The 27,644-nt window shown below is 36.9% G+C and overlaps 3 protein-coding genes and 1 long non-coding RNA gene across 9 annotated transcripts; 1 reads left to right on the plus strand and 3 right to left on the minus strand.

Moving 5' to 3' along the window:
- Positions 1-6,039: 6,039 nt before the first annotated feature.
- On the minus strand, positions 6,040-14,860 carry LOC135619689 (protein LNK2-like). 2 transcript variants are annotated; one of them, XM_065121946.1, is made up of 7 exons: positions 14,667-14,860; positions 12,839-13,428; positions 12,578-12,689; positions 12,348-12,449; positions 9,167-9,976; positions 8,915-9,069; positions 6,040-6,391 (listed from the first exon to the last, which is right to left on the minus strand). In XM_065121946.1, exons 1-7 carry the CDS (start codon positions 14,694-14,696, stop codon positions 6,295-6,297), a joined length of 1,896 nt encoding a protein of 631 aa, XP_064978018.1. In that variant the 5' UTR covers positions 14,697-14,860; the 3' UTR covers positions 6,040-6,294. The 2 variants fall into 2 exon arrangements, with proteins under 2 accessions (XP_064978018.1, XP_064978017.1); XM_065121945.1 differs by having other exon boundaries at positions 12,578-12,692.
- A 341-nt stretch (positions 14,861-15,201) lies between these two features.
- On the plus strand, positions 15,202-18,014 carry LOC108953618 (uncharacterized). 2 transcript variants are annotated; one of them, XR_010489445.1, is made up of 4 exons: positions 15,202-15,429; positions 15,546-16,423; positions 16,498-16,624; positions 17,579-18,014. It is a non-coding gene; the product is annotated as an uncharacterized LOC108953618 (long non-coding RNA). The 2 variants fall into 2 exon arrangements; XR_010489444.1 differs by having other exon boundaries at positions 15,546-16,624.
- Positions 18,015-20,881: 2,867 nt separating this feature from the next.
- Positions 20,882-21,932, minus strand: LOC103995331 (protein IRON-RELATED TRANSCRIPTION FACTOR 2). The gene is made up of 3 exons (XM_009415897.3): positions 21,642-21,932; positions 21,203-21,559; positions 20,882-21,086 (listed from the first exon to the last, which is right to left on the minus strand). Exons 1-3 carry the CDS (start codon positions 21,930-21,932, stop codon positions 20,976-20,978), a joined length of 759 nt encoding a protein of 252 aa, XP_009414172.3. The 3' UTR covers positions 20,882-20,975.
- Positions 21,933-23,513: 1,581 nt separating this feature from the next.
- Positions 23,514-27,637, minus strand: LOC103995330 (protein LATERAL ROOT PRIMORDIUM 1). Of its 4 annotated transcripts, none has more exons than XM_065121948.1 (4): positions 26,633-27,637; positions 26,220-26,549; positions 25,576-25,708; positions 23,514-23,722 (listed from the first exon to the last, which is right to left on the minus strand). In XM_065121948.1, the coding sequence occupies exons 1-3, from the start codon at positions 27,276-27,278 to the stop codon at positions 25,584-25,586; spliced, it is 1,101 nt and encodes a 366-aa protein (XP_064978020.1). In that variant the 5' UTR covers positions 27,279-27,637; the 3' UTR covers positions 23,514-23,722; positions 25,576-25,583. The 4 variants fall into 4 exon arrangements, with proteins under 4 accessions (XP_064978020.1, XP_064978022.1, XP_064978019.1 ...); XM_065121947.1 differs by lacking the exon at positions 23,514-23,722 and adding an exon at positions 25,431-25,445; XM_065121950.1 differs by lacking the exon at positions 25,576-25,708 and having other exon boundaries at positions 26,633-27,634.
- Positions 27,638-27,644: the final 7 nt, after the last annotated feature.

Genomic DNA, 27,644 nt, shown 5'->3' on the forward strand with positions numbered 1-27,644 from the left:
AAACAGGTTTTATGGACAGAAAGGTTACTAAGGCGCACTAGACCATAAGAAGAAATTGGATTAGGAATTTGAGGGAGAGGTATTGTAATATTTGGTGTTCTAAAGAAGAAATTTTTGTACTGCTTTTTTAGAAGTTTTGATGGCTGATAAAGTTGTTGCTTAAAATTTATTATTTCATCTACGGGAGCATACATTATTATTGCCGATCCTTTTACTAGACATCAACAGCAACAACAAAGTTGGAAGTCCCAACTATTTGGGGTCAGCTAGATGGATCTTTTGTCGTCAGTACGATATGTAAAAAGTCATATGTTTATAGATTTCACAGCGACAAAAGATTCATCTTGCCGATCTCAAATAGTTGGAACTTACAACTTTGTTCTTGTTGTTGATGCTTGGTAAGAAATCAATAATAATAATATATGCTTCCATAGATAAAACATTAAATTTTAAGTAACATTTTTACTAGACATCCTAGAGAGTTAATTTAAGTTTGTCATCATGGATGTGTAAGATCATTCTAAGATTTTCCAATGGTCAATATAAAATTTGACTCAAATTTTTTTTTTCAATGGTTATTATAAAGTGACTCATTTTTTTAATTATTAAATGAAGATTTAGTTACTTGTTACACATAATTGTTAAAATTTGATTATAAAAGAATTTGTTGCACATAGTCACGGTCATTCATTGCACATGAGCGAAACATTGAGCTTGGAAATTATTTTGGGAACTTTCTCACGTGTAATGGTTATGATTGAAAATTTTTATTTCTTTTCTTTCATTGTTCACTCTTGAAGGTTTCTTGTAGTCTTACCACAACACAACATCCGTTTCTTCCCCCTTTTTATCCAGGGTAAATAAAGGCCTATGTCTCATCACCTTCAGGCTATTTGCGTATCTTGTAAAAAGTTGTTCTGCTTTTGGTTTGTGTCCTTTTAATCTGTTGACATGTGAAAGTCTGCTTCTTTTTCTTTCACCTTTTACTTTTCAGCTTTTGGATATCAGGCTTTGAGGAACACATGATTACATTGTACTAGTCATCATCATTTTCTGCTACCCTTGGATCAATTATTACAGCAATGCTTTCAGTTCTAATCACGCTCCTTTTCTTTTATTCTAATGCTGAATTATCTAATTAAAGCTTTATTGTTACCGAGTTTAATCGATGGTTTATTAGATATTTTGTGCATCCATCCATGCTGCAAATTCGTTTCTGAAAGAAATTTAGCCGACAAAAATATTCCTATATGTCCTCTTACTTGCGTTCTCAACACTGTTTAGTCATTTGTTATGTGTGCTTTCATATAGCTTTGATTTATCTGATTTACTTGATCACTCACGCATCAAATACCTTTCTTGGTTCTAAAGTTAATAGATTTAAGGATTTGTTAGGGATCTATTTCTTCATCTCAGCTTCCCAATATCTTCTTTGTATAATCAGGTGTACTTTGGAATTCTGAATAGTTAATGTAGCGACATCATTATGACACTCAATGCTCCCACCTCCACAAATCATCACTGCTGAAGTGGGTTGTCACATGATGAGTAGACTATATATCCTGCTTTACCTTTTACCTTCTTTGAGATATCTATTGCCCCATGTGATCACTGGTTAAGAAAAATTCTCTCACTAGCGTGCAGCCAAGGTGAGCTTATACTCCTATATGAATGTATAATGTGATTATTAGGTTTTTCCACACCAAAAAAGGGGGTTCAGGTTTTAGAACAAGGCAATCATTCATGAAAGATTAGGGATCAGCCTTGGATGCAACCTAGGCTTCTGCTCTAATGATCTCTTCATGCTATTTCTCTCAAAGAGCGTTGGATCAGACATTTACTTGATGAATACAACTACCAACTAGGACTTTTGGAATGAATATTTCTTTTCCTGTAAACTTATTCAGCACCTGGGAGAAGCATATCAGTTTCTGAAGAACTATCTGCAAGAAAAAAAGAAGAAAAAGCTACAAGCAGTTGTTTATGAGCTATGATTTCAACATAGAGGTTAAACCATGTTTTGTGATACTGTCTGTGCTATGCATGCTCTTAAAAATTATATATTTGTTTGGCGTAAGTTTGTTTATATATTCTACATTTTTACTGGTTTTCATTCTCATTCTGGATCTATTTGATGAGTCTGTAAGATCTAAAAAGTCTTCCCATTGGCATGCGTGCCCCTCTTATTTTTCAATGTCATTAGAATATGAGTTAATAGTGTCATATTTGCTCATCAATGCCATTTGACAAAGAGCAAAGGGCGTTGGGCTCGTATTCAAAGTATTATCATATTAGAAAGGAAGAGAAAGAATTGTTAAGTATTTTTCGGAAGGTCAGAAACATTTGCATCATTAATCTCATCTCAACTGAGGGCTTGCATTTCATATTCAATTTCTTGGGAAGGATCACGTAAGAGGTTTTGTCAACTTCTTGCAAAGGATCATTTCACGGGATTTGTTGACAAAATATCTTTGTGATGGTAAGTCAATATGTGTTTATTGGCTTAGACGTCAAAAGTCTATAAATATTTTTTTAATAAATTCATAATTAAAATAAATTTAGATAGAGTTTGTTTTATATAATCATTCCTAATACATCTCGATGTTTTACTTTTGTAATTATAAAGATATTAATATATATTTTTTATAATATATCAAAGGTGGCTAACTACGAGCGTTAATTTGTAATTAGTCATTGTACATAATATATGCACCAAAAAACATAAAATTATATGTCGAAATAGTTCGAAATGCTGATATGCATATGTAAGAAGCATAGTAAATTCATGGGCTTTTACACCTCGTATCATAACATATATATATATATATATATTCTCACATCGCACGTCATCGTAATATATACGTGTATTCTCACATCACATGTCGTCATAATATATACATGTACGCCCACACCACATGTCATAATATATACACGTGTACTCCCACATCGTATGTCACAATATATACGTGCACCCTCATACCATATGTCATGATGCATATATTCGCTCTTACACCGCACATTATAATATATACGTGTATTTTCACATTGCACGTTGTAATGCATATGTGCACTCCTATATTGCATGTCATAACATATATATGTATTCTCACATCGCACATTATAATATACACCGCATATCATAATATATGTGTATTATATGTCATAACATATTTATGCACTATCACATGATCATATATGCATGTATACAAGATATTTTTATCGTAATTCATATATTTTTTATGTTTACAAAATATATACATTCATATTTAACTCAGAACAATCATATCAATCGTATGTCATCATATGCATGCATACAATATAGTTTTATCATAATTCATATATTTTTTTATTTATAAAATATATATATTCATATTTAACTTATGACAATCATATTATCCGTACATCATCCATCATATATGCATATAAGATATTTTTATCATAATTTATATATTTTTATACTTAAAAAATACATATATTTAACTCATGACGATAAACCTTCTCCACTTCTTTCCCTGAGATCTCTCTCTTTCCTCCCTTTGCTCCTTTCTCTCTTCTTTTTCCTCTCTATTTTTATATATCTCCTTCCTCTTTTCTTTCCCTTTCTTTCCTTTTCTCGCTTCCTTTCTTTCTTCTTCTGTATTCTTCCCTTCTACCCTACAGCCTCATCCTTCTCTTTTCTTCTCTTATCCTCCTCCCCTTTTTCTCCTTTTTTTTTTTTTTCTTCCTCTCTTTCCTCTCCTCCTTCACTTTCTTCATTCTCTTCCTCTCTTTCCTTCTTCTTTATTCTTTCCTTCTTCCCTATAGCCGCAACCCCCTTCTCTTCTCACTCCTCTTCTCCTCCTCCCCTTTCCACCATCGCAGCCTCCCTTTCTTCTCTTCTCCTCCTCCCCTTACCATCGTCTCAGCCTCCCCCTTTCCACCGTTGTAGCCTCTCTCTCTTCTCTTCCTCTCCTTTGAGGTGATGGTGGGAAGAAAAGCCTTTTTTTTTTTTTTTTTACCTTTTGTAGTTTAATACTTTAATCTATGTAATATCTATATTTATAAATAAATCTTTAAAAAGATAAAAAAATATTACCTTCTTTCTTTTAAACGAAGAGTTTAATTTTATGTATGTAATCCGGAAACTAATCACGATTGATATATCATCAATTATATATTTTAAAGCATATAAAAACTTAAAACATTATTCATCTTATCCTCGAACATAAATATTTTTACTTTACACTAAATATTAATATATCTTTATCTCATATTCAAGTTCATTAGTACACTTTAGCTTATTATGTTATACTTAATGTAGACATTAATGCTTATATATGATGAGTCAATATTTTGTAAAATACTAAAAATAATATTTTTTTAAAATATATATTTTAATCTTAAGAGTGGAAGATATGAATATATTATGTATCATATTTATGGAACGTAAACATCATAAATCATATCATGAAATGAGAGTAACACACACACACACACACACACATATATATATATATATATATATATATATATATATATATATATATATATAATTTATGCTTCTATTGATATACTATTTATAATTCAATTTATATGAGACTCATGCACTATAATTCATTTCTTTCATATTTTTTAGTATTATATTTTTTTTCTATGACATAAGGGCTTTGTTATTATATGTTGGTTCATATTTGATATAGGTCGAGAAATATTATTGGTGATTTCTTGACCATCAACTAAAGGAATCATGATGACCTTAGGCCAACTATGAATGTATGGATCAATGAGTGTCAATTGCCTGCTTATTGAGTGTTGGTATTCAACTTCATGGCATAACCTATTAGGGATTAACCTTGTTTGGTCAAACAGGCAACAAGATTGATGTAGACTTCTTTGGATATTGATTGTTTAGTAGTACTGGAAAACGACACATAGGGTTATTCGGGGAGCCCCTTGATTGATTGGGTTTTTCCTTTGTTAGATCTGGTGTTTCATGTCGTCAAGATGTTTTGTTTGTCCATTTCTTTTAATTGATTGTGCAAGGTTGGACTCGTAACATCGATGGAGTGCATCTCGGGTTCATGTAGCGGCAGTTGAGGCTGCGGCACCTGAGGAAACGGTTGGGTCAGTTGGTGGGATGATTGATCCATTGTCCCTTACAATACTTGAAATTGATTCTAGCTGACGAATAATGGGGATCTTTGTGTTGCTGATGAGTGGTCGGGTTGTATGCGACCCACCCACCACAAGATGCATCATTGTGGGAGAAGAAGAGGAATGATAATCCACATCGTCATCATCAAAGGCTTAAAAACCTGTCAGGCGAGACCCAGAAAGCATGTATTATAATAAGTCGAGCAGGACACTGGTCATCTGGGAATGGATGCTCCTACGAATGCCGAGGTAGTGGTCGCCCTTTGGGTCCGATGCCAATGATTGCCACCTTTGATATAGCGCCAAACATGAGTTAATTTTTAGATTAATTTGATGAAATGTGATGTTATGGTCTTCCATTGTCGACGACGCCATGAAGACTTTTTATGTACACATCACCACGAAAATATTAACACCAGAGAAACCATCAGCTATCCGCAAAATGGGATCCCGAACCGAACTAAAACATGTTCCCATGTTTGATTCCAAGTGGACTGCCAGAGCTTAGCCTTTTTAGTAAACCCTGAGATGAGATTCATTTTTATTTCATGCATTATGTATTTATTTATTTCATGCATATTATATTATATATATTTATATATAAGAACAATAAATATGCACATTTAGCGTCTGGCTTGTATCAGACACTGTGATCTGCCATCTTATTCTTTTTAGGATCAGCAGGAAAGAGTAGCAGCAGAACCATGATAAAACTTCATATGCCGATCGGCTTTGCAGAGCCCCCAAGTAGCTAAAACTGCAAAAATATATGAAGTTTGCATAAATCTATATGGATGACTGACGTCCAATCTGCATGCTCAAGAATGAAAACTCCAAGTAGCTAAAAGTAAAACGATCTCGCTCTGCGGAGAAAAAGGATCTCAAGGTGGAAATCTTAGGAACCAGTAAAGCTAATATACATCTTACTTGACATTGGAGATTGACCGTTTCATCGAGCATGTTCCATCGATATGTTTCCACGGTACAGTAGAATGACATTTGGTAGTCTACTCAGTGGAGTTTTGTCTTAGCTTTTTTTGGGACAGCTTCTCCTTCTCTTACATGCCCTTCGAGTTAACTGTGTGTGTTAAATATTGATACAGGTGCGACAACTTACCTGGGTTAACTACAATGGATGATTAAGCAAATACATCTGATATATCAGGAAGATAACTTGGAAGGCCTGTGAAAGAGCAACTGAGCGACAATCCGGTCTACGGGGTTCGTACCGGTTTCAGAGGCAGATAAGTTTCTAGATCTGCAAAGAAAAAGTTCAAAGTTCATAAATAAGAGTTTTTTTTTTTTCTTTCAAATTCTTTGAAAAGTTATATGTAAGGATGATAACCGGAAGGTTAACAGATGAGCATGGTAGGCCATAAAATCGAGAAATTGGTACTTACATAGTACCATTCACCTGTGATCATGATTTTTCTAATTACATCACTTGCAGAAACCCCATGCGCAAATTTTTATGAATGAGATGTTGTACATGAAATCATGCATTATAAACGGATATTAATTTCAAGAAGATATGAGTAACAAAATTGAAGTTAATTTAGCAATGCCATAAAGAAGAAGATCCACAAACTTAACATACTAGTTTGACCAACAAAAGTTGTTCCTATTAGCTTTTATATCACCTAGCATGCCATACATGTGCTTAATGACGAAAATTGCATGTGCTTTGAACTTAACAAATAATGTTAAGCAAGCAGCAGATGAGGAAGTAAAAGTCATGAAAAGTTGTTCATACAAAAATTGCACAAGGTAAAAAAAAGCAGCATCTAGCAAGCCACCAACAGCATCTTCCCAACTCTCAGGGCTTACAGTCAAAATTTTAAGTATTCTTTCAGTGACCGTAATGTACTGTATTACAAGACTATCTACAACAATAAACCTTTACTTGTGTGACATCCATAAACATGCACAATTTATTAATGTGTCATCCATCACATGTGCCACTTATTTGTTCAAGTATACCACAAGTTTGTCTCGGTAAAATTGTTCCCTTATGATCTAGGTGATGAGGACTCCAGTTGCAAATACCCTTTTACTTGTATGGACAGAACTGCATAAATGCTATCTAAGATTTTCGAATGAAGGTGCGAGAACATACACCCTATTTTTGTTGCAAATACCCAGTTGCAAATACCCTTTTACTTGTATGTCCAAGTTCATACACCCTATTTTTGTCAGTGACCGAATTGTTGATAAGAGCTTTTATGGTGATTCTTACAGTAAGACCCAAGGTGCGAGAACCCCAGAACAACCCTATGGGGATTCTACGTTGGCCAACCCAGAAAAGGACATCTTCATTCGATGTTCTATTTTTCCTATTATCTTTTAATGTGCTTTCTTCTTTTTATTTTATTGCCATTTAGATCAATTTTAGAGTCTTATTATGAGTTATATTCTCCCAAGCTCTAATTTGGTAATTGAGAGGTTCAGGATCAAGGTTCTCAATATCATTATGATATTGATACTAATCATGCTTTAAACTAATGTTGTACCAATAACAACCCATATAAACACTTCATTTGGGACAAGATAGATGGTCTAACGCTATCATACAAGTTCATTAAAAAAAATTTATTGCCAATTTTATGTTTTTTAATATTTTTTAGTTTCTATAAACTATTGTCGGTAATACAATCGAATAAGTATACAAAGATGCAATTATTATCACACAAGTTCAATAATGAGGACAAGTTTAATCATACATAAATTCAATGATTGAACCTATCAAATTAATAAAAAACATGAATGGATGCATGAGACTTTTGCTGCACAATTTAGGGAGAGTCAATGCATAAAGTTTCAGTAATCACACATCACACATCATCCAATTGAATAGTATGTCCTAGTGTCCTACTGTCCTAGTACCAAAAAGAATCTCATGCTAGCTTAGGAGTTAGATGTGGCTGAAGCTCAATATGACATGCTAAGAACATATGCATGACAATGTTATTATCAATAAATTCGAAAAACTCGATTTATGCCTTTAGATGTGCCACCATCCAACATAGTGGGAAGGGAAAGGTCTACTTGCAGAGACTATCCAAATGTAGTTTCTGGATAAGCATGTGGATTAGTGTAACCAAATGAGCCAAATGACATGGACTTTACATGCATGCTGTATCACGGTGTTGGCTCATTATAACTACAATGCTCCTGTGGGTACTTCAAATCCTATAAGCAGAGTAGGATTGCAAGTGGATGTCATACTGCAGTCTGGAAAATCCATGTCAACAAGTAGATAATGACCGTGTTGAACTCTAATCGACGTTATCTGACTTAATTTTTGTGAGACTTCATCTCATTTGCTAAAAGTAATCAACGGTCTTCCACTTGCTCAAAAAAGAGTAAGACAAGGCTCTTAAATAAAATATACCATAAAATAAAAGGATAAATGTTCAATAATAAACACTGATGTGATTACTAATATGCATCCAGAACAATATCTTGTATGAAAACAAATTGAGGATAAACAAGTGTACTTCTTATGTGATAACGAATTGAGGATAATCAGCAAATGTATTCTCAATCATGATCTAGCAAATGATAAGTCTGAAATTGATGCAACATCACATGTATCCATACACCTAGTTTTTCTGTCTCATAAATATATTATTTCTATTTTCATCCAGGAATAAAATGGTCATTTTGAGCTGTTAATATTTTGCACAAATCGATACAAATAGAAATCAATTTGATATCGTTTAACAAGTCTATAAAACAAGCAATGATGAGTACACTGTTTTTAAATTTTAGAAAAACTTACCTGCATTTATTGTCTGATTCTCCATTTGCTGAAGCATTTCTTTCCACATTATCTTTGTTTGTACCATTTCTGTCAGTAATGTTGTGCCTTTCTGTCGCACTTTTTGCTAAACGGAATATACTATCTCTGATGCAAAACTTTAACCTATTATCCAACTACAAACAGAAAAATAAAGGTTAAGCAAAAAGTTATTTCTTTGGACCAGCAAAATGCATTGAAGTTCAAATGATAAAATTCTATTAGTGGTCCTACCATTGACAGTGCGGCCTGAAGCTGACAATATATTGTTTCTGCTATAGAATTATCATCATTCACAATAGAGATCCTCGGGGCATCCACAAGCATGTTCTTCTCCATAACTGTAAGGTCATTACAAATTTCTTTAGATCCAACAACGCTTGTCATAATCTGACTGTGGCTGTTCCCTGGAGATGTTTGACAGATTGAGCTATCAGAACCAGATTTCAGATCATCATATTGTTTCCTCTTGTGTTGAACTTCAAACCTAGATTGTGTTATCTGCATCTGCTTTGGTTTCCCATTTCTCTCTTGAGGTGTTATAGAAATTGCTGGTATTTTTTGTACAGGATTTGGGTGTACTGATGGATCAGCTTTACCTCTATCACAACTAGAAATAGGTTTCTTTTGGTTTCTCTGAGCATGACGATATCCAAAAGCAGAACTTGAATGCCTCCAAGGATCTAAATGACAGAATTGACAGCTAGAAAAATATTCTTTTTTACTGTGTTCAGCACAAACATCTGAGCCTCCTTCAATGGCAGGAAAGGGATATGAAGGATATCCAGAATCACTGGATATAATGTCATTGCAGGTACCAACACAAACAACAGATTCCTCATCACTAGCTTTCCTTTGCAGGCTGCTATCTGATGACTGATAGGATTGTGGAGTAACACAAGAGGAATCATGGAATTGATGGCTTGGACTTTGTTGGTTTTTAATGTCATAAGACCAGGGACCTGTCAACTCTTGGGACATTATTTTCTTGCTCTTTTCCTCTTCCTTTTCCCAATATGTCAACAAACTTTCATGCTCATCTACCTACAAAGATAGTTAACAATAGCACTAAGTGGAACTCATTGATAAATCACCTAACAAATATCTTCCAAAGAAAGCAAGCCTCAAAAAAGGTATAAAATATCATACAGGAGTAAATCATTGTAGTGATAAATTATGCAGAGAAAAAGAATCAGGTTTACAAATGACATATGCAAGAAACTTACAGAATGTATACCATACAAAATAAGTATGATTTTATGCTGCATGCTACCCAAATATCACTGAAATATCTTCTCATTGAGCACATGTATTAAAATATTTTACCTACAATTTAAAGAGGTGCTCAAGAATACATGAAACATAGAAAGAACTGATCAAAATTGAGCAATAATCAGCACTATTCTGCTTCATCAGCTGGCGAAAAGGATTTCAGCTACTTAAATATTAAGAAGAAGATATAATGGCAACTTGTCGAGTTCTCTGGCAATTTAACTTCAACTTAATTCTATTGAGTTCTTTTTACTTATCTTTAAATAAGAATGCTGAATATTATAAAGCTCAATCAAGATAATGTTTAAGTAGAAAAATAAAATAAATTCTATCGAGTTCTTTTTACTTATCTTTAGATAAGAATGTTGAAGATTATAAAGCTCAATCAACAAAATGTTTAAGTAGAAAAATGAAATAAATTGATCTCTTAAAGTCAAGAGCATCCAGATGAAAATGTATGGAAATCCTATTCTTATGGATGCTTGGCTGTTTGGCTACTTTACACTAGAACATATGGCTGGTCAGATTTTGGGAAAAAAAAAAACCCGTAAGTGAAGATGTGGTAGGTAAAGAAAAGACGGTGAAAAAGGAGTTTTAATTGAAACCAAGAATTTTAATTCCAACCACATCAGTTGGTATGAATTGGTATTTACCAATCCGATGTCCAATTGGTATGTGGACAAGGCAAGATCCGGTTCTATACTGGCATACAGTCTAGTACAGTTACTGCACCAGGCATACCACCCACCTGATAATGTACCAGTACCGATTCGCTCTCATATCTAATCTGGATCTAAACATGGACGTAATTCAGCTTCATGTGATGTTTAAGCCATCTCAGCTAATCTCCATAAATGCATTGGTTCTACTTATGGGTTGAATTAGTGGTCTAAGGCATATGTGGGCAAGTTTCACTTAAACAACGTGTATGTTTAGCATAACCCCTACTCATGTAGATTTGGTATCAGCCTTAGTCATGAATGTACTTTTTAACACAGATTGAATATAACATCCAGTAAGTCTTGATAATAGTAATCCAGAAGATTAATTAAGTACAGATGATGCCAAATGCTAAGATAGGACTACAGAACAAGGAGTTGATATTGACACATATTACCATTGATGTGCTCTAAATTTAGTTTTGTAAAGCACATGGAAATCCAATATGCCAATGGTATACCACCTGAATGAAAATCTGTGATCCATCCATAGTTAAAGCCAATCAATAGAAGTACTTGTTATTAGAAGCAAGGTTCCTAATTTTACCCTGTCCAGTATGTGTCAGGTAGTCCAATCTGTTTCATTCTTTTGTGTTCTTTTTTAGGGTTAAACAGAAATGCACCCATTCCTCTCTCGCTTGTGCACCTATCTTTGAGTGGTTCGTATAGCTAGCCATGAGATACAGGTACTTTGAATTGCTTGTCAAATACATGACAGATAAATTTTCAAAGTTTCTGATTCTTTCAATATGATAGAATACTAGGATACTCAAACGACATGTTGTTGATGCTTCTGAAGAGAATTCTATTCTTTTCTACATGTTGTTGGACTTGGTCATATGATTAGATATACTAATCTATCATTTGAATTACAATCAAGAATATTGAAATTAACATAATGATTATCATTTGCTCATGGAAACAAACTTTATACTTGAAGGGGTAAGGCCATGGATGTTGGCCTTACCCAACTCTACATTTGCAGGAGCATCGTGCACTGGACTGCCCTTTTTATCTTTAATTTTTCGAAGTTCTTGTTGTCCTCACATTCTTGTAGTACTATGTCAGAGAAACAATTTGTTTAAATGAAAGTATTTTTTCTGTTGAACATCATGTACAAATGGTGGTGTTAAAAATTTCATTGTCTGACATTTTTGTTAGAGCCTGTTTCTCAGTTCAAAGGTCTCCGGTTCAAGTCCATGTAAGAGCATCTTGTACATAGTTTATTGTAATGAAATAATATTAATTTCAAAAGATCTTCTTACAGATGTTGTGGCATGTAACATCCACATATGGGACAGATTTAGCATACGGTTAGTCAACTTTCATGTGCTAGCTGCTGTCTGCCAAAGTAATAATGAAGAAATGTTTTCAAAAGGAACCAACAAAATACATAAAATTTCTATTCACAAATATATATCTACCTGACTTCTCTGTGAGACATTTCCTTTAGCATCACATCCTTCATCTAACCGAAGGGAGGAAAATTCTTTATCAGAAAGTTCCTCCTTGCATAATGCTGCGTCCTGTAAGTGTGAACCAAAATGCCAGTATTACTAATTTTATAAATATGTGCTTTGGATTGTATAATTGCTTATAGAAGTCTAAATGCTATGGTGATATTCTATCTCAAACTGAACCAATAAAGACTTACGGGCACTGGAACAAACTCAGTGATGCCACTGATTAGATGATCAGATGGTGAAAATAATCCATCACTAACATCCATCATGTCATCTCCAAAAAAGTGATCGATTGAGTCACTTCTGCTTTTTTCAGGTAGATGAAGTAAATATAGCAAACAATAAAAAACACTTACTATCAGATTTGCTGGTACAGCCACTCATATTCTTTGTAATATCAGAAACCAAAGTTTTTTAACAACAAAGTTCAAAACAAAGGTGCCTTAGATTACCTGAAAACTGCATCAAGATCAAAATCTTCAATACTATCCCAATCACAGTCTAGAAGGCTATCACTTGCTTTATCATCACGCTCATTAGCAGATATTTCTGGTTTAGTATCTAGCTGCACTGTGCTTCTGGTCGAGAAACTATATGATTTATGCACCATGAATGAATCTTCATTAGATATAGCATCAGAAGGAAGAAATTCCATTGTACAATCTCTCACAGCATTTAGGTTTGATGAATCTGTAAAATCATTTATCAACTCCGTCTGCAGAGAATCCTGATCACTGGCATCAATTTGCCCTCTGCTATATGATGCATAAAGTGTAGGGAAATCAGACAATACATCCAGGTCAAGATTTGAAGTGGAAATTGCCTCATCTCTACCAGAAATGGACTTGTTTTCCATATAATGACAAGTAAAATCATTCTCAGATCCAGATATTGGCCTGGAAGTCACATCAGCAGCAAGGCCTTCGTTCTTGCCTTTCATTCTGTCATCTTTAAAGGCAAACAAAGTGTTTTCTTGCACATCCGTGAGGCAAAGTGGATGGTCTTCATTATTACTGACTTCACCTGAGAATTCATGGTCTACCTGAAAAGTCAAAATACTGTTACCAAAGTAGAGGGACAGCACTGTATGCTCTAGACAATATTATTATTTTTCCAGGAAAATGGTGCATATTATGTTCTTCATATCAAATTTGACAGAGTCCAGTTTGTGAATAAAAATACAGAAATTTACTAGCATGTTAAGCATTTTAGTTCATAATTTTTAAATCAGCTACTACAGTAGTGATATTTGGTGATTAAACTTCCAAACATGGGACTGTATATCGAGTCCTTAATTGGGTAAAAAAGCCTCAATTTATATTCCATAACAGACCTCTATGGGCAGACATTCAGGATATGTAGACTGGCTCACTTTAGTCACAAGCTATGACCTTCTTATCAGGGCTGTCTAATTTGAGAAAATGCTCACACTTCAACTAGAGAATTCAGTTATTAAAGCTATTAATCTTAACAAACTTTATTAATGAAAGTGAAGATAACACCTGAGGATGAACCTTTAGGCTCTCTCTCTCTCTCTCTCTAGAAAGGAAAATTTTTCTTTTATCGTAACTAATCATTAAGTTGATATCCTCTCTTCCTATCATCATTAAGAGTCCTTTCTAGCTTAGAAAATTTCACATACAGCTTCAAGAATCATCTTTATGTTATCCTCGTCCAAGTTGTTTGTCCTGCGCTTTATTGGAGTCATACAATTTGACAGAATATGTTCCACCTCAGCCAGAGCAAGAGAAGGTGTTTTAGGCCAAAACAATTCCATGAAGTCTAGGGATGATCTGAGTCGAATTGGAAAGAAGGTAAAACATTATAATTATAAAAAGCTTCACTTCCCATTGTTTTTTTTGCTGAATCTTCACAATAGTACCATCTCGAAAACATTTTATTCCATTGTTAGGGTGTGGAAACGAGATTCCACGGTTTTCTTCCAGAAAGTGTCTTGACCAAGATGACTAGAATTTCTGGATTAAAAATCTTTCAATCTCTCACAGATCTTATTTCGAACAATTTCTTTTACTTCGATTCTTTTATCAAAACCTGTATATCATCTACTGTTCTACCACGATAGACTCATCGTGATCTACGAAAATCAACTACAGTCAACCGAAAAAGAGATCAAAGAAATCCGCGTTCAGATGTGATGGCGTTAAATTATCATCACACTTCATTGTGTCAAATAGTTTCCAAAAACAATTCAAAGTGGAGCTGCTGTCAAATATCAGGGAAAGAACGAAAAAGTACGATTAGGGAAAAGAGGAGGAGAACCTGCTCCTGTTTGCCGCTCGAATCAAGCATCTCGAAAGCACAAGAGCAGTAAGTAGACGAAGCTGATTATAGATCTTCCGATCGGTTGCCGACGAATCCGACTGGAATTAGCGGCGGAGAAAACGAGAGGAGACACCGGAAGGCGGCTTGCTCTGTTGGTCGAAGCGTAGTGTTTTGGGGAGATTTGTAGAAGGCGAGCGGGGGATCGAGGAGAAGAGAGAGAGAAAGGGGATGAGTGGAAGTTTCTGGACCTGCCACGTGGAGGCTCGTATCTGGAGACGCATTCTTGGTGGTGGGTCTATCAAATACCGGCTTCTGATTGGGCGATATTTTTAATATCTTTTCTCCGGCCAAACGACGACCACACCATCCTACACTTCCATTACCAAATCCTCCGGAGTCCACCGTAAACTTAAACGGAGCCTTTGTGGGCCCTAAGCAGCCACGTCATCTTCCCATTAGCCTCGCTGGTAGAGAATACGGGTCCATCAGGTGGGTGATAAACTATTCTATGCTTGTCATGGTTAAGCCGCAATGTACCGTCAGCAACTGAGCAGTTTGAATGCTATTATGAGCGGATAAATCTTCTCGAAATAATCAACAGGATTACATGACAAATTGTTGCTGAGGGTTCTTCGTTGGGGGTGCGATCTTTAGGGTTTATGGCTGAGGAGCCGAGGAACTTCTGGGAATGAACGTTCCCCAAGGTGAAGAAGGGAAGAAGGCGAAGTTTAGGCTTGCGGTTGGGTCGCAGATGTTTGAGGTGATCGAGATTTCTGGCCCTAGGTCATGAGTTCGTGCTGGAGTTCCTTCGATCGGTTCATTAAGGACGCAAAGTTTGGATCTTGCTTCTCATTCGAGGGTGTATTCTTCTTGTAGGTGAAGTCCCGGTTTGATGTAACGGTGTTTCTCGTTCTCGCGATTGTAGCTATCGGACTTGGTCCTCTGATCCTCTTCCCGCTGGCGGAGAAAGATCGAAGAGCATTGATCCAAACATCCCTTAAATCTTTTCCATCTTGATGGGAAGAACCCGCGGGACTTTCAGGATTTGGGGCTCCCTTTCGAAGCTTTTCTTTTAGAGACTTTCTAAAAGGAAGGACGGCATCTTTCTCCCTTCATGACATGAATTCACTCTACCACTGTGCCTATCTTCCCACGCGTGCCTTGCTATAGCATTTTGGTCGACTGCATTGATATTTTATCAAACTTTTTTCCTTCAAAAAGAAGTGAGTATGAGTTGCTGAAACCATTATGACTGACATTCCTATTATATTCCAATGCTTTTTCAGGATTTAGATGCAGTGCCCTTATCTGTATCACATAAAGACGCCATTGTGGCTGCGTACGTGAGGTTTCTGGCTCCGAAGGAGTTGAACAGATGCAGATCATGAAGATGAATTTTTCTAGAGCACCTTTTCTTATGAGCTTCTTGATTCATTGTCATTCTTTCATGAAACCTTTCCATTAATTATTCTATGGCTGCAAGCAATTTTTCTTTGGAACTTTTTAAATATTTCATTAACTCCTCTTGACAAAAGGCTGAGGAAATCTAATGCAGTTCAGTTAGTCTATAATATATAGCATGCCAGTAATTTATAATTGATCTATTTAAATGGAAACTTTAATTTTTGTTTTTGCTGATTTTTTTCTTATTTTAGAAGGGTGCTACGGTTGTCTGTTTCTTTTTCTTTTTTGTTGGAGCAGTAATTGGTGATGAGGAAAAAGCAAAAGAAACTGTCAAAGCAGTTCATCTATTGGTATGAAATAAGACAAATTTTCTTTTGTAGTTTTCATATATTGACCTCAGTCTATAATTGTTTTGTCTTTGCAGGACAGGATCTGTCTCCAAATGATTTCATTAATATCCAAAAATTTCCTCACAGGATTAACAATGTCTCCAAATATTGGAAGAAAATCTTTATGAGTATCTTGTTACAAAAATGAATTTCTGGTTCAAGGTCTCTTTTCTAATTCCCAACTTCCCTATCTTATATTAGTCTCCAAAACTTGTGTGGTTCAGTTTTAAGTCACTTTACTTGGTCATGTCTATGCAAAATCTTCTGAGCAAGTGAACTTTTCAAAGTTTGGTTGGGAAGATGATTATTTTATCTTTCATTGTTATGTATATTAAATACGTGTACAAGTGGGTCATAATTCTTCAGTTGAAAATGATCAGTGTTCCACACTCATATCAGAGAGCCCTTAATTCTCTTAAGGGAATGATTCAAAGTATTCCATTCTTCTTTTGGTTTAGCATCCACATGAATTAGGTTTGCATAGCTGGTTATCTTGCAAACAAGTGTTCCATTGCATCCCGTATTGACTACCCTGGTAAGTCTTTAAGTAGTAGAATATGTATTGATGACTCTGTTAAGTCTTAAGTGGTAGAATATGTTTTGAAGCTATCGTTAGTCTAACAGCAAGAAAATACTTCCAGAGGTGAATGCCTCTGTTTTTGAACAAACTCTTCATGAATAGGTCGAAGAGAGACTCTTTGATGACAATGGTGTTGCAACTCAGGGAAGTATCAATGTGATAGACTGCCATTTAGAGCTTACTAAACAAGGTTTCCCAGGAGAATGCTGTCGAGTATTTATTATTGCATTAGTGTGCTTCCTGACAAGCAGGTGCTCCATCTTGTAAAAGCAGAATTTCACTGTAAATGTACATTAGTTTCCTTTGTAATGTGAAAATACTTGGTAAAGTTGCTCATGAATCTAATATTTATTATGAGTTGGGGTCCACAGTCCCAGTTTTCTGAATTGGGTTGTCTCAGCTCTATGGTTGTGTTTGGGTTTGGGTTTGATTGGTCTTTGATTTGCTGATTAAATGCAGTTGGCCCATTTTAGTAGAGTTGCTGCTTGGTTTGCTTGATGCTATCAGAATTACTTATTTTCTGTGAATGCATGCAGATGGACAGCAGAAAGATGAAACTTCTGTAAAGAAAAATGAGAAGAAGAAATCTAAAGGTGTGAATGTCGATGGTGAACTCATGGCAAAGGATAAACCTCTTGAAGTTGTTGCCGATCGAAATGAGACTACTGACCCAGCAACCGAAAAGAACAAGAAACATTAGTTGGAGGAGCAAAAACAAGAAGAGGTTCTGCTTGAGCTGAATGATGATGATGCTGCAGAACAAAATAGGACGTCCAGAAAGTTAAAAAGAGTTATGAAGATATATTTTGATGGGAATTTCCAAATGAGAATCTAAATAAAAAGAAAAAACAAGATGACTAGTATGTGCCATATGAATCCGACGTATTACCATGCTTTGCTGTTATACAAGTGACTTTTAGAGCCTCTCAGTTTGATAAAAGAGTGAATGATGTAGAATTGAGGAATATGTTATGAAATAGATAGAATTTTATTCATTGAGATAATGAGTATTTATACAGATTTTAAGGGAGAGATGTTTCTCAATCAATCACCCAAATTATACAATCAGATCATCTATTCGAATTTATGATTGATCCTCAAATCATAGATTGATTGAAGATATGAGGAAGCCGGGATGTTATTCCATATGTGTTTATATCATGATATTTTATCATGCGCTCGTAAAATTGAGCTTCTACTAAGAATGTCAATCTTGAATTAATATAATTGAAATATCTTATGAGAGAGTCCACGAGTTGATCAGAAGTATGGACATAAGATCGGTCGGGACCGCTTAGTAGAAGAGGAAATCAACAGCAAATCTGATCGATAAAAAGTAGAAGGTAGATGGTCGTTGAGGAGAAGCAGGGGAATGATTGTCGGAGTCAATAGATCAGATAAACGTTATCAAAGGACTGATCGAATCTATCGATCTAATTAAAGCAAAGGAACATTGCATTAATGATTGTAAATCTATGAGTAGCATCGATGAAGGGTAGAATAGTTAGACCGCGCTAAGGGATCTCTGTGTGTAAGCAATATTGATTGATAACGAGAAGAGATCGGTAGATCAAGTGGGGAAAGAGATTGTTGTTGCCGCACATCAGGGAAGTCTTACTCAAAGACAAGAGGGGCTTTGACACCATATAGAATTGAAAAATATATTATGAAAGGGATGAATTTTATTCATTGAGATGATGAATATCTATATAGATTTTGAGATTAAAATTTTTTTCAATCAATAATAGATTAATCCTCAAATCATAAATTGATTGAGGATATGAGAAAACAGATGTTGTTCCATGTGTATCTCCATTGAAATCTCCTATCAAATACTTTATGCAGTTGTTATTTCCCTTTCGCTACTCCTCATCTTAACGAAGGCCTTAGTTGCATGAATTTGTGATCCTTGTATCTTTGGTTTGACATGATGTGATAAAATGATCACAGCTTTTGAAGGAATATTGCTTCTGTTGCACCTGATGGGTGCTGCACTTTATCGATCAAATGACAGTGAAGCTCTCTTTTTGTGGTTCTTATATCATTGCTAGTGAAAGATACGTTGCTTTTGCCCTCAACAGTTCAGTGTAACTGTGTTTTTGGAGTTCATGCCATTTCTGGGCTGTTTCTTTGAGCTGGTTTGACAGATCCAATCTACTAATGATACTTATTATCAGTGTTTCCTTTTAGCATTTCCTGTATTCAAAGTGAGAAAAATAAACAAAAAACAAAAACATCATCATCTATCCCATGTATCTCTCCTCCACCATCAAAATTGTGTTCATCTACTTGAGGCTCAGTAGAAGCTCTTCAAGAAGGATTTCTGCCACATAGGGACATCATAGTGGCTTGAGTTCTTTTCTTCATAAAATTAATTATTGATATAATATATTTAAATTTAGTGAGCATGTTATTATAATACTAACATATGAAAGAAAGAAGAAATAAATAAAAACAAGTCATTCGTTCTTATCTTGTCCGTGTCCTTTCTTCTAGAGGGCCCATCGTCACTGCTCCGTCGCATCTCCAAGCCACTTGCTCTACTGTGTACACCAACTTGCGCATACACATCAGCATCATCGCTATCTATACACATTTTCTTACTCCCGCGACATTGTGTCACCATTTTTTCCTCACTTCTTTGACAACTTTGGTACATATATGTGTCTTGTTCCTTCGACGTTATTGGTGTCAGCACTTCAGCCACCCAATCCTTTCATCCATCTCCTGCATGTCTGGGCTCTCACGAAAACATTTCTTTTATTCAAAACAGTTTGTAGTCAACATTAAACTAAAAATAATGTGAGAACATAGATATCTTTATGATTAAATTGTCATGTTTGTTGTTATAAGATCAGATTTGACTTGTACTTTAAGAATCTAGTTTTAAAGCTTAATGTAATATATATATATATATATATATATATATATATATATATATATATATATATAATCAATCTTTGTCATTGATTGACGTGGAAATCAGATGGACGCATCATATGGGAGTGGGATGGGTGAGTTGACATCAGCCCTCCATCGACCGTTGATGCGTTCATCTTACCTCATCACGAGCAAGCCACGTGGCGCACGTGCCCTTGCACGGCAAGCACGTGGAACAGCGAGCTGTTCATGCGCTGCAGCGTCGGGCACTCGTGGAAACACACGTCGGCTGCCTTGTATCACACCGAAGCCCTAATCTTTAAGTATACTATTCTTGATCAAACCAATTGAAATCGAAAGATAGACGAACCAATAAAGAACACTGGATTTATATTCATATTAAGGGGGAATATTTGCATATAATAACTCCATGTTAATTAAAGTTGGGGTTGTTTTTTAACCGTGGATTTTAGATACATTTAGGTGAAACATTAAATTGAGACTAAAGGTTAGGTTAACGTCTGTAAGAAATTTAGCATTGTGCTAATTGATTAATGGAATGATACTCCTAAAATAATGATAATTTTTTATGTTCCATTAATGATGATTAGATTGTTTTTTATAAGTCTCAAACTTAATTAACAGAGTTAAGTGCTTGAAATCTTGTCCGATAAATCTATGTATTCATCCAGGAAACTTTTTGAAAGATATTTATTAGCTTGACGGGTAAAAGTTGATTGTTCATGACAAGATCTTGAGATCAAAATCCGTGCCAATTGCATAGAATTTGACACCTATAAATCATCATTTCGGTTACCTTCGTTGTTTTTAATGTAAAAAAAATGAATGAGATCGACCTTTGTTTCAAGTTGAAAACAATTTTCTTTCTCAAATAAGAGGAAAAGAAATAGATCAATGGTGTTTGTGACTTTGTTCTATGCAATGCTGCAGAAACAAGATTTGCAATCAACATAGTAGAGAACTGATTTTAGCATGATTAGATGTGGTACACAAACATTTTCATATGATAACATCTTGTTCGAAGAAGAACTATTACATCCACAAGCTACGAGGAAGATTGGAGCCATGTCTTGCTTGCTCTTTGACTTCTTCCATGAGATGCTCACAGAAGATTCTGCATTCCGATCTAAAGTCTTCTCTTGCCTGTCCAAGTGATAATATACATCGAGAAAGAGGAAGAAGAAGAAGAAGATACAAGAGATCATTAGCATGTCAAGCTAAAGTGATTGAACCCAATGATTGAGCAAAGTAGAAGAGACCTGAAGGTGGAGGCTGCAGACACATCTGCCGTCACAGGTGGTGTAATTTGATGAATTCATAAGATGAAGTCCCTCTCTCTCTAAAACTTTGAGGATCTTTGAGAAGGAGAAGGTGGCATCTTTGTTTACCACACATAATTGCACCATGACTTCTCTCTTACTCAAACAGGTTGCTGAAACCATGGGGTACTGCACCGCACTTCGAACACAGTGGCTTTGCTCTTCTGGCCTCGACAACGCCAGCAAGATCTCTTCCTTCCTCCTCGACAGCCTCTCGACCTGCCTTTGCAGCTCCGGTACGTACTTCAAGACCCGGCAAACGATCAATGGGATGCTCAGCTTCTTCTTCTTCTTCCTCTACATGACCCATCAAAGTTAACACACGTAGTTTCCAGCCAAGTACAGAGAGAGAGAGAGAGAGAGAGAGAGAGAGGGTTACAGCTTGGTCCGACTCGGGAAGGAGATCACGAAGGGAGGAGTACAAGTCGTTGAGCTTCTTCCGGCGGTCGCGCTCGTAGGCGTTGTGGCACAGCTTCTTGGTGGAGCTCGAGGAGTCGTCCTTGGCGGCGAGGACGGAGCAGTGTCGGAGGAGGTCGTCATGGCCGATCTCCAGCTCCTCCATGTAGGGGTAGCACGCGAAGGGGTCCTCGTAGTGGAGATCACGGGCCGTGATGTCTTCCGGCTGCCACCCCATGGGGAAAATGTGGTGGGGGGAATAGAGGGCTACCATGATAGGGGAACTTGGAAGACGACGACCTTTGAGGTGCTTAGATTTAAGATGAGGGAGGGCGTGTGGAGAGCTGAGTCAGTTCGATATGGTCACGTTGCGAGCGTGTGCATCCCGTGGCGGGCGCGAGCAAATGGCGTGGCGGTGTGCGCTGGAGGCGTTCGCTGGTCACGTCCCATGTGAGCCGAATTCTTAACCCGACGCAGGTTGGGTTGAGATACAAACCCGACCCAAATTTCCTAATTGGATCGGGTCGGATCAAATTAATCAAACTAAGAGTGAAATAGTTGATCTATTGACAAAAAGAGTTTTGGATAACGTCATTCATTCTTTTCCCATCTTCACCGAGGTATTAATTATCATCATCATCATCCCCAACTCCCTTTCTAGAAGTTTGACCAAATTTTGACTACAACGATTACATTTCTCAATGTAAATACACTAATGAGAAGGCTAACAAAGTTACTTTATCAGCCATCACAAATTAGTTATTAAATCAAAATATTATATATATATATATATATATATATATATATTAGCAATCAATAACATCTTCTTTAAAGTAAGAATATATATCACATAATTTGATTTGATGAGAATATAATTTTTTTCTCTTATTTTTATAATTTTCTTTTTTATTCTTATAGTTATAAAAAAAAAAGGAGCTAGTAATGATAATTAAAAAATAATAATCGATGAATTAAATGATACAAAATCACAATTATATTTCAGATGATATTGTTCTATCAATGAGACATATAAAGATACAAATCCTATGAATTCACTCCTTGAACGAAAGTAAGACTAATAATTATCCAATATTTTTATATTAATTTTTAATTATTATCTTTCATTCCTCTCTTCTTTCTTAATTCTCACTTCTGCACGTCCAACATCACACATCTTCGTTAGACTATGATTATATGAAGTTAGGCCACCACAGTTCCTGCAATTTGCCACCTACTAAATACACCTTTTAACATAATCTTAGAACTCAGATTTATAGAGCAAGTACAGAAATAATTCAAGTGACTAGATAAACAAGGATCTCACAAATGTGCTAATTCAAGTGAGCTTTCAGGTCGCATCAATGATCATTTTTATTTAAAAATTTTAAAATTTTTATAATTTTAAAAATAAAATAAATAACTCTATTTATCATTTTTATTTTTAACACATGAAATTCTAATATAAATTTTTTACCATAAAATTATTAAAAATAATAAAAATTAAAATTATCTTTTTATCCATCATCATCTTCATATATGCATCATATACATATATATCGTATCATCTTCGTATATGTATCATATATCAATACAATTAACGACGACATCAGATCAAATAAGATTATTTATTTTATTTTTAAATTTTTAAAAATTTTAATATAATTTTTTTAAAAATATAAAAACTACGATACTAATATGATTTGAATAAAATTTATAATAAACTGATGATAGGAACCTAATCTTGATCTGTTGTGAAGCATGAATGGATACCATGCACAAGAAATAGCAAAAAAGAGAGACACTAAAACAAAGATGGAAGAAGATACAAGCAGGGGTTAGAACACCAAGAAAAGTCTTGTATCATGTTACTTGGTAGGAAACCAATTTAAGCTGATGTGAACTATGTATGGACAGCATGCACAAGAATAGCACAACACAGAAACACAGCTGTAACTTCTCATTCCACTTCCACATCAAAATTCTTGAGCAATCTAGGAAGAAGTAACATCATATGAGAAGAAGCATCCTCTTTGTCAAAATTTCACATTTACTTGAATGATTACCCTATGACAATAGTTCATACGTTAGATGCATATAATCCACAGGCTGAAACCGCAGCATTAAGATTGATCACACATCCAACATAGTGAAAGGTATGCCATAAGGAATATGTGTTTGCATGCACATGAAATACAAAACACTTTTTGCTTACTTATTGCATCTCATAATCTCAGTGCTATATTTGATATCCTATACAGATTTATGTCAAGGAATTGAACAGTTAAGAGACAACCTTAAAAGCTTTCTGAAAAATATGTGAAGATGCTTAGGGGTATATAATCGAACGCCAAGACACTTTCAGACAGACTCATTCATATTCAAAACTAGTTCGTCGGCAAGCAAAACAATTAGTTGCTTTAGAAAACATAGACAATGAAATAAGGAAAACATGTCTCTAGCAAAGCCTTCCAAACAATTCTCAGAGAAAAAACTAATTAACCTAATAAGTTCTTCAAGGTTGGTGCTCATCTTAAAATCAGTGTAGCTCACCTTATTAGAGCATTCCATTGTATAGATGTGCATAAAAACACAACAATCCGTGGAGAAAATTTATCTTGAACTCGAAGTTCCTGATAGAGTCTTCGAGGTCAGTGTTCATCTTCAAATCGATTCAGTTTACATTATCAGAACATTCCACTGTAGTGTGCATGATCAATATTTTACCTCTCACTTCATCAACATTTCATCACTGTAATGTCCTAAACACAGAACAATGAATCTCTCTTCTTAATGTATTTACTGTGCTTCATAAGGTTCGAGAAGCATTGATATACCCAAACCTTACACCTATAAGCACAATTGCATGGACTTAAAGCATGAATGACAAATTAAGTCTCATTGAAAGCTTTAAATAGAAAGTTCATGTTCTATCAGACTTCAATTCATAAGTTATGAATCCAATCATAAACTAAAAACACCACATGACTTTTTGTTTGCATTTGAATTTTGTGTTGGGTAATTCATGCTATCAAAATCTGATATTAAATATATATCATACATGCCAGGCCCAGTGCCACAAGAAAAGAGGTTCATTTCATGATATCAAACTGATTGCATATATGAATGTGAATGGCTCACATGACTGCATCAACCTCAATCATATTAGCCAACATTACAAGCTTCAAAGAGACAACCATGTTTCAAACAAACATAAACTACACTCATCGAAAGTATTCTTTGGCAATTTAACCAATCATGCTTATACTGCTTCATTAACAAATTGTCAAGATAGTAATCCACACATCTGAAAAATATATTTCAGATAGAATAAATCTTGATTGATGTTAAGTTTAGTCTATATATGGAGAACCATTTTTCTGGTCATTCCAGTCAGTAAAATCATATCAGAGGATAATTGTCTGGAAAGAGATTAATATAGTATCCACCATACCCATTTTACATCATGAGACAAGCTAAACCAAATTTAGCTATGATCATAACCACAAATCAAGCAAAGCTCTCGAACAGGGCCTGGAATTATTAACATCAGTATGATTTCTTCCATGGTTATAAAGAACTAGTACTTTCTAAAGGACAAGCTATAAAGACTACAGAAGTTGACAAGTATAGGTTGTCTTACTCACTCAATTTTGAGAGGTGTTGATGCACTCACATCCTTTTTACAAACAAAAAACCATGGCCAGCAGAAAAAGAAAATTGTCCATCTTATTAATGACTGGCATTTCTCCACGACAGGGTATGGGCTCAAAATTGAGCATTTCAAGGACTGCAGATATCAAGAAAGGCAGGCAATAAATTCTAGGTCTATGTTGAACAGAGAAAGAAGAAAGCTTAGCTTTTCACAGAAGCAGGAAACTGCCAGTTAAAAGAGCCAGTAAGTAGAGAGAGAGTCTTACTCAATGGTTCAACCATGCTCAATACTAGCTTCATAGACAACCCTTAAAGCATCAACAACCATGAGCACAGCAACACATTCTTCATCGATGATGGGGTTGATAGGCAAGTGAACGTGCTGTCGTATCATCACTCCTAGGGAAAGAGAGGAATATTAAGCAGCCATAGGTAGCTTTACGGCCAGTTGACTAGATTCTCAACATCGTTCTCGTGAAGGAAGTGTCATTCCGATGCAAGTTCAAATGCAATGCCCTCGGAAACCACAGTTGATTCGACACACAAGAAGAAAGCATACGAAAAAGGAAGAAGGCCTAGGAGTCAAACTATTAGCCTAGCTAACCAAAAGCTCACATGAACCAAACAGTCGAGTATGGGGGACGACATGATTCCCACCGAGTCCACAGTAATGCAGTGAAGAGTTGCAGCACACTGGACTTGGAGAAGAGAGAAGAGGATGCAGCACTCAACATCTTTAGCAGGTATAGTAATTATTAGAAAGAGAAATAGTCGATTGAGATGACGCATATGACCACGACAATTGAGATCTCACACAACAATAGATAGACGATAAACGATAGAATGTAAAGGTCGGGGAGGGATTGGTTGCGGTGTGAAGACTGAAGGAGAGTTCAGCTTATTTGGTTACCGTAGTTGGCGCCTCCAATCAATCCAGCACTGCCTCTGAAGACGCCGGACTGAAGCAGAGGTGATGACGATGAACCGCCACCGTTTTGGCTCCCGAGGTGCAGCTCCGAGATGTCTGGAATGTGGTCCTTGGCCTCGTCGCCGTGGTCGCCACCGTCGTGGACGCCTTGACCGTAGAGTAAACCCTTGAAGACGCGTCCGCCGATCTTGACCACGGCGTGGTAGGCGTACTGGTCCTTGCCGTCGTGAATGGACGTCACCCGAACGCACCTGAACACTGCCTGCGCTCGAACCTGCCCCGGAAGGCTCTCCCTGATGCTGGCGTCTGAAGCTGCAGAATCGGTGGAGGGTAAAGTTGGATTCTTTTAGGTGTGGTGGGAGAAGGAGAAGCGGTCGAGTTCTTGGGGGCAATACCTTCGTGGCCGGAGGTGGCGTCGCAGCTACCGGGTGGGTTGTCGTTGGAGGTGAAGGTGTGGGACGCGGTCGCCGGCAGAGAAGCCACAAGGCGGGGCTTTTTGGAAGTGGAGGCTGAGGAGCCAGAGGCAAGGGCGGTGCGCAGGCGCTCGCGGCGACGGGCGGCGGGGACCCAGGTGCTCTTGATGTGGGTCGAGCACTCGAACCCGCGGCTCTTGCAGCACGTCCGGCACCGGCGGTGGCTGCAATCCTTCTTTGCCTGGTTGCCGCAGTCCTGGCACGTCGCAGAACTCCCGCCCACCGCCGCGCCCCCACCAGTAAGAATTCCGCCGGCGTCGAGCATGGTGAGCATGGACTTCCCGAGGTAATTCGAGAGGGTGGGATTAGGGTTAAGGTTAGGGTTAGGGTTAGCGCCATGGGTGTGCGGCAGGTAATTGTGGTGGTGGGGCGGATGGGGCAGGGCCGATTGCCAGAGCTGGATTCCCCCGTGCTTAGACCGAGCAACGTTCTCATCGTCGACGAGGCACGGCGCGGCGGCGAGGAGGGGGATGATCGGGTGCTGATCCGCAGCCGACGACGAGAGTAAGGACGCGTGGTGATGCTGCTGGTTGAAGGAGGCGGCGGAGGCCAGCAGAACCATGCCCATGTCGGCAGGTACACCATAACCGCTAGCCTGTCTCCCGCCGCCAGCGGCAGCGGCGGACGATGAGCTGGAGCCAGCCCATACTACACCGGCGGCTCCGCTGGCTCCACCACCTCCTCCTCCGCCACCGCCGGCACCGAAGCCGAGGCAGAGGTCGTCACCTCTGCCGGTGGCGGCCGACGACGCCACCCAGTCCGCGAAGGCGCCAGTGTCGGAAAGGAATCGCCTTCCAGAAGCCACCCCGCCTGCTCTTATATCCAGAAGGACTCCTCCCACCACTTATACTCTCTCTCCGCTCCTCTCTCTCCTATTCTCAGACCTCCCTCTGTCTCTCCCTACGCCTACGACTGACGATATCTTTCCATTATT

Source organism: Musa acuminata, chromosome BXJ2-8, assembly GCF_036884655.1.
Source record: "Musa acuminata AAA Group cultivar baxijiao chromosome BXJ2-8, Cavendish_Baxijiao_AAA, whole genome shotgun sequence".
NCBI classification, from domain to species: domain Eukaryota; kingdom Viridiplantae; phylum Streptophyta; class Magnoliopsida; order Zingiberales; family Musaceae; genus Musa; species Musa acuminata.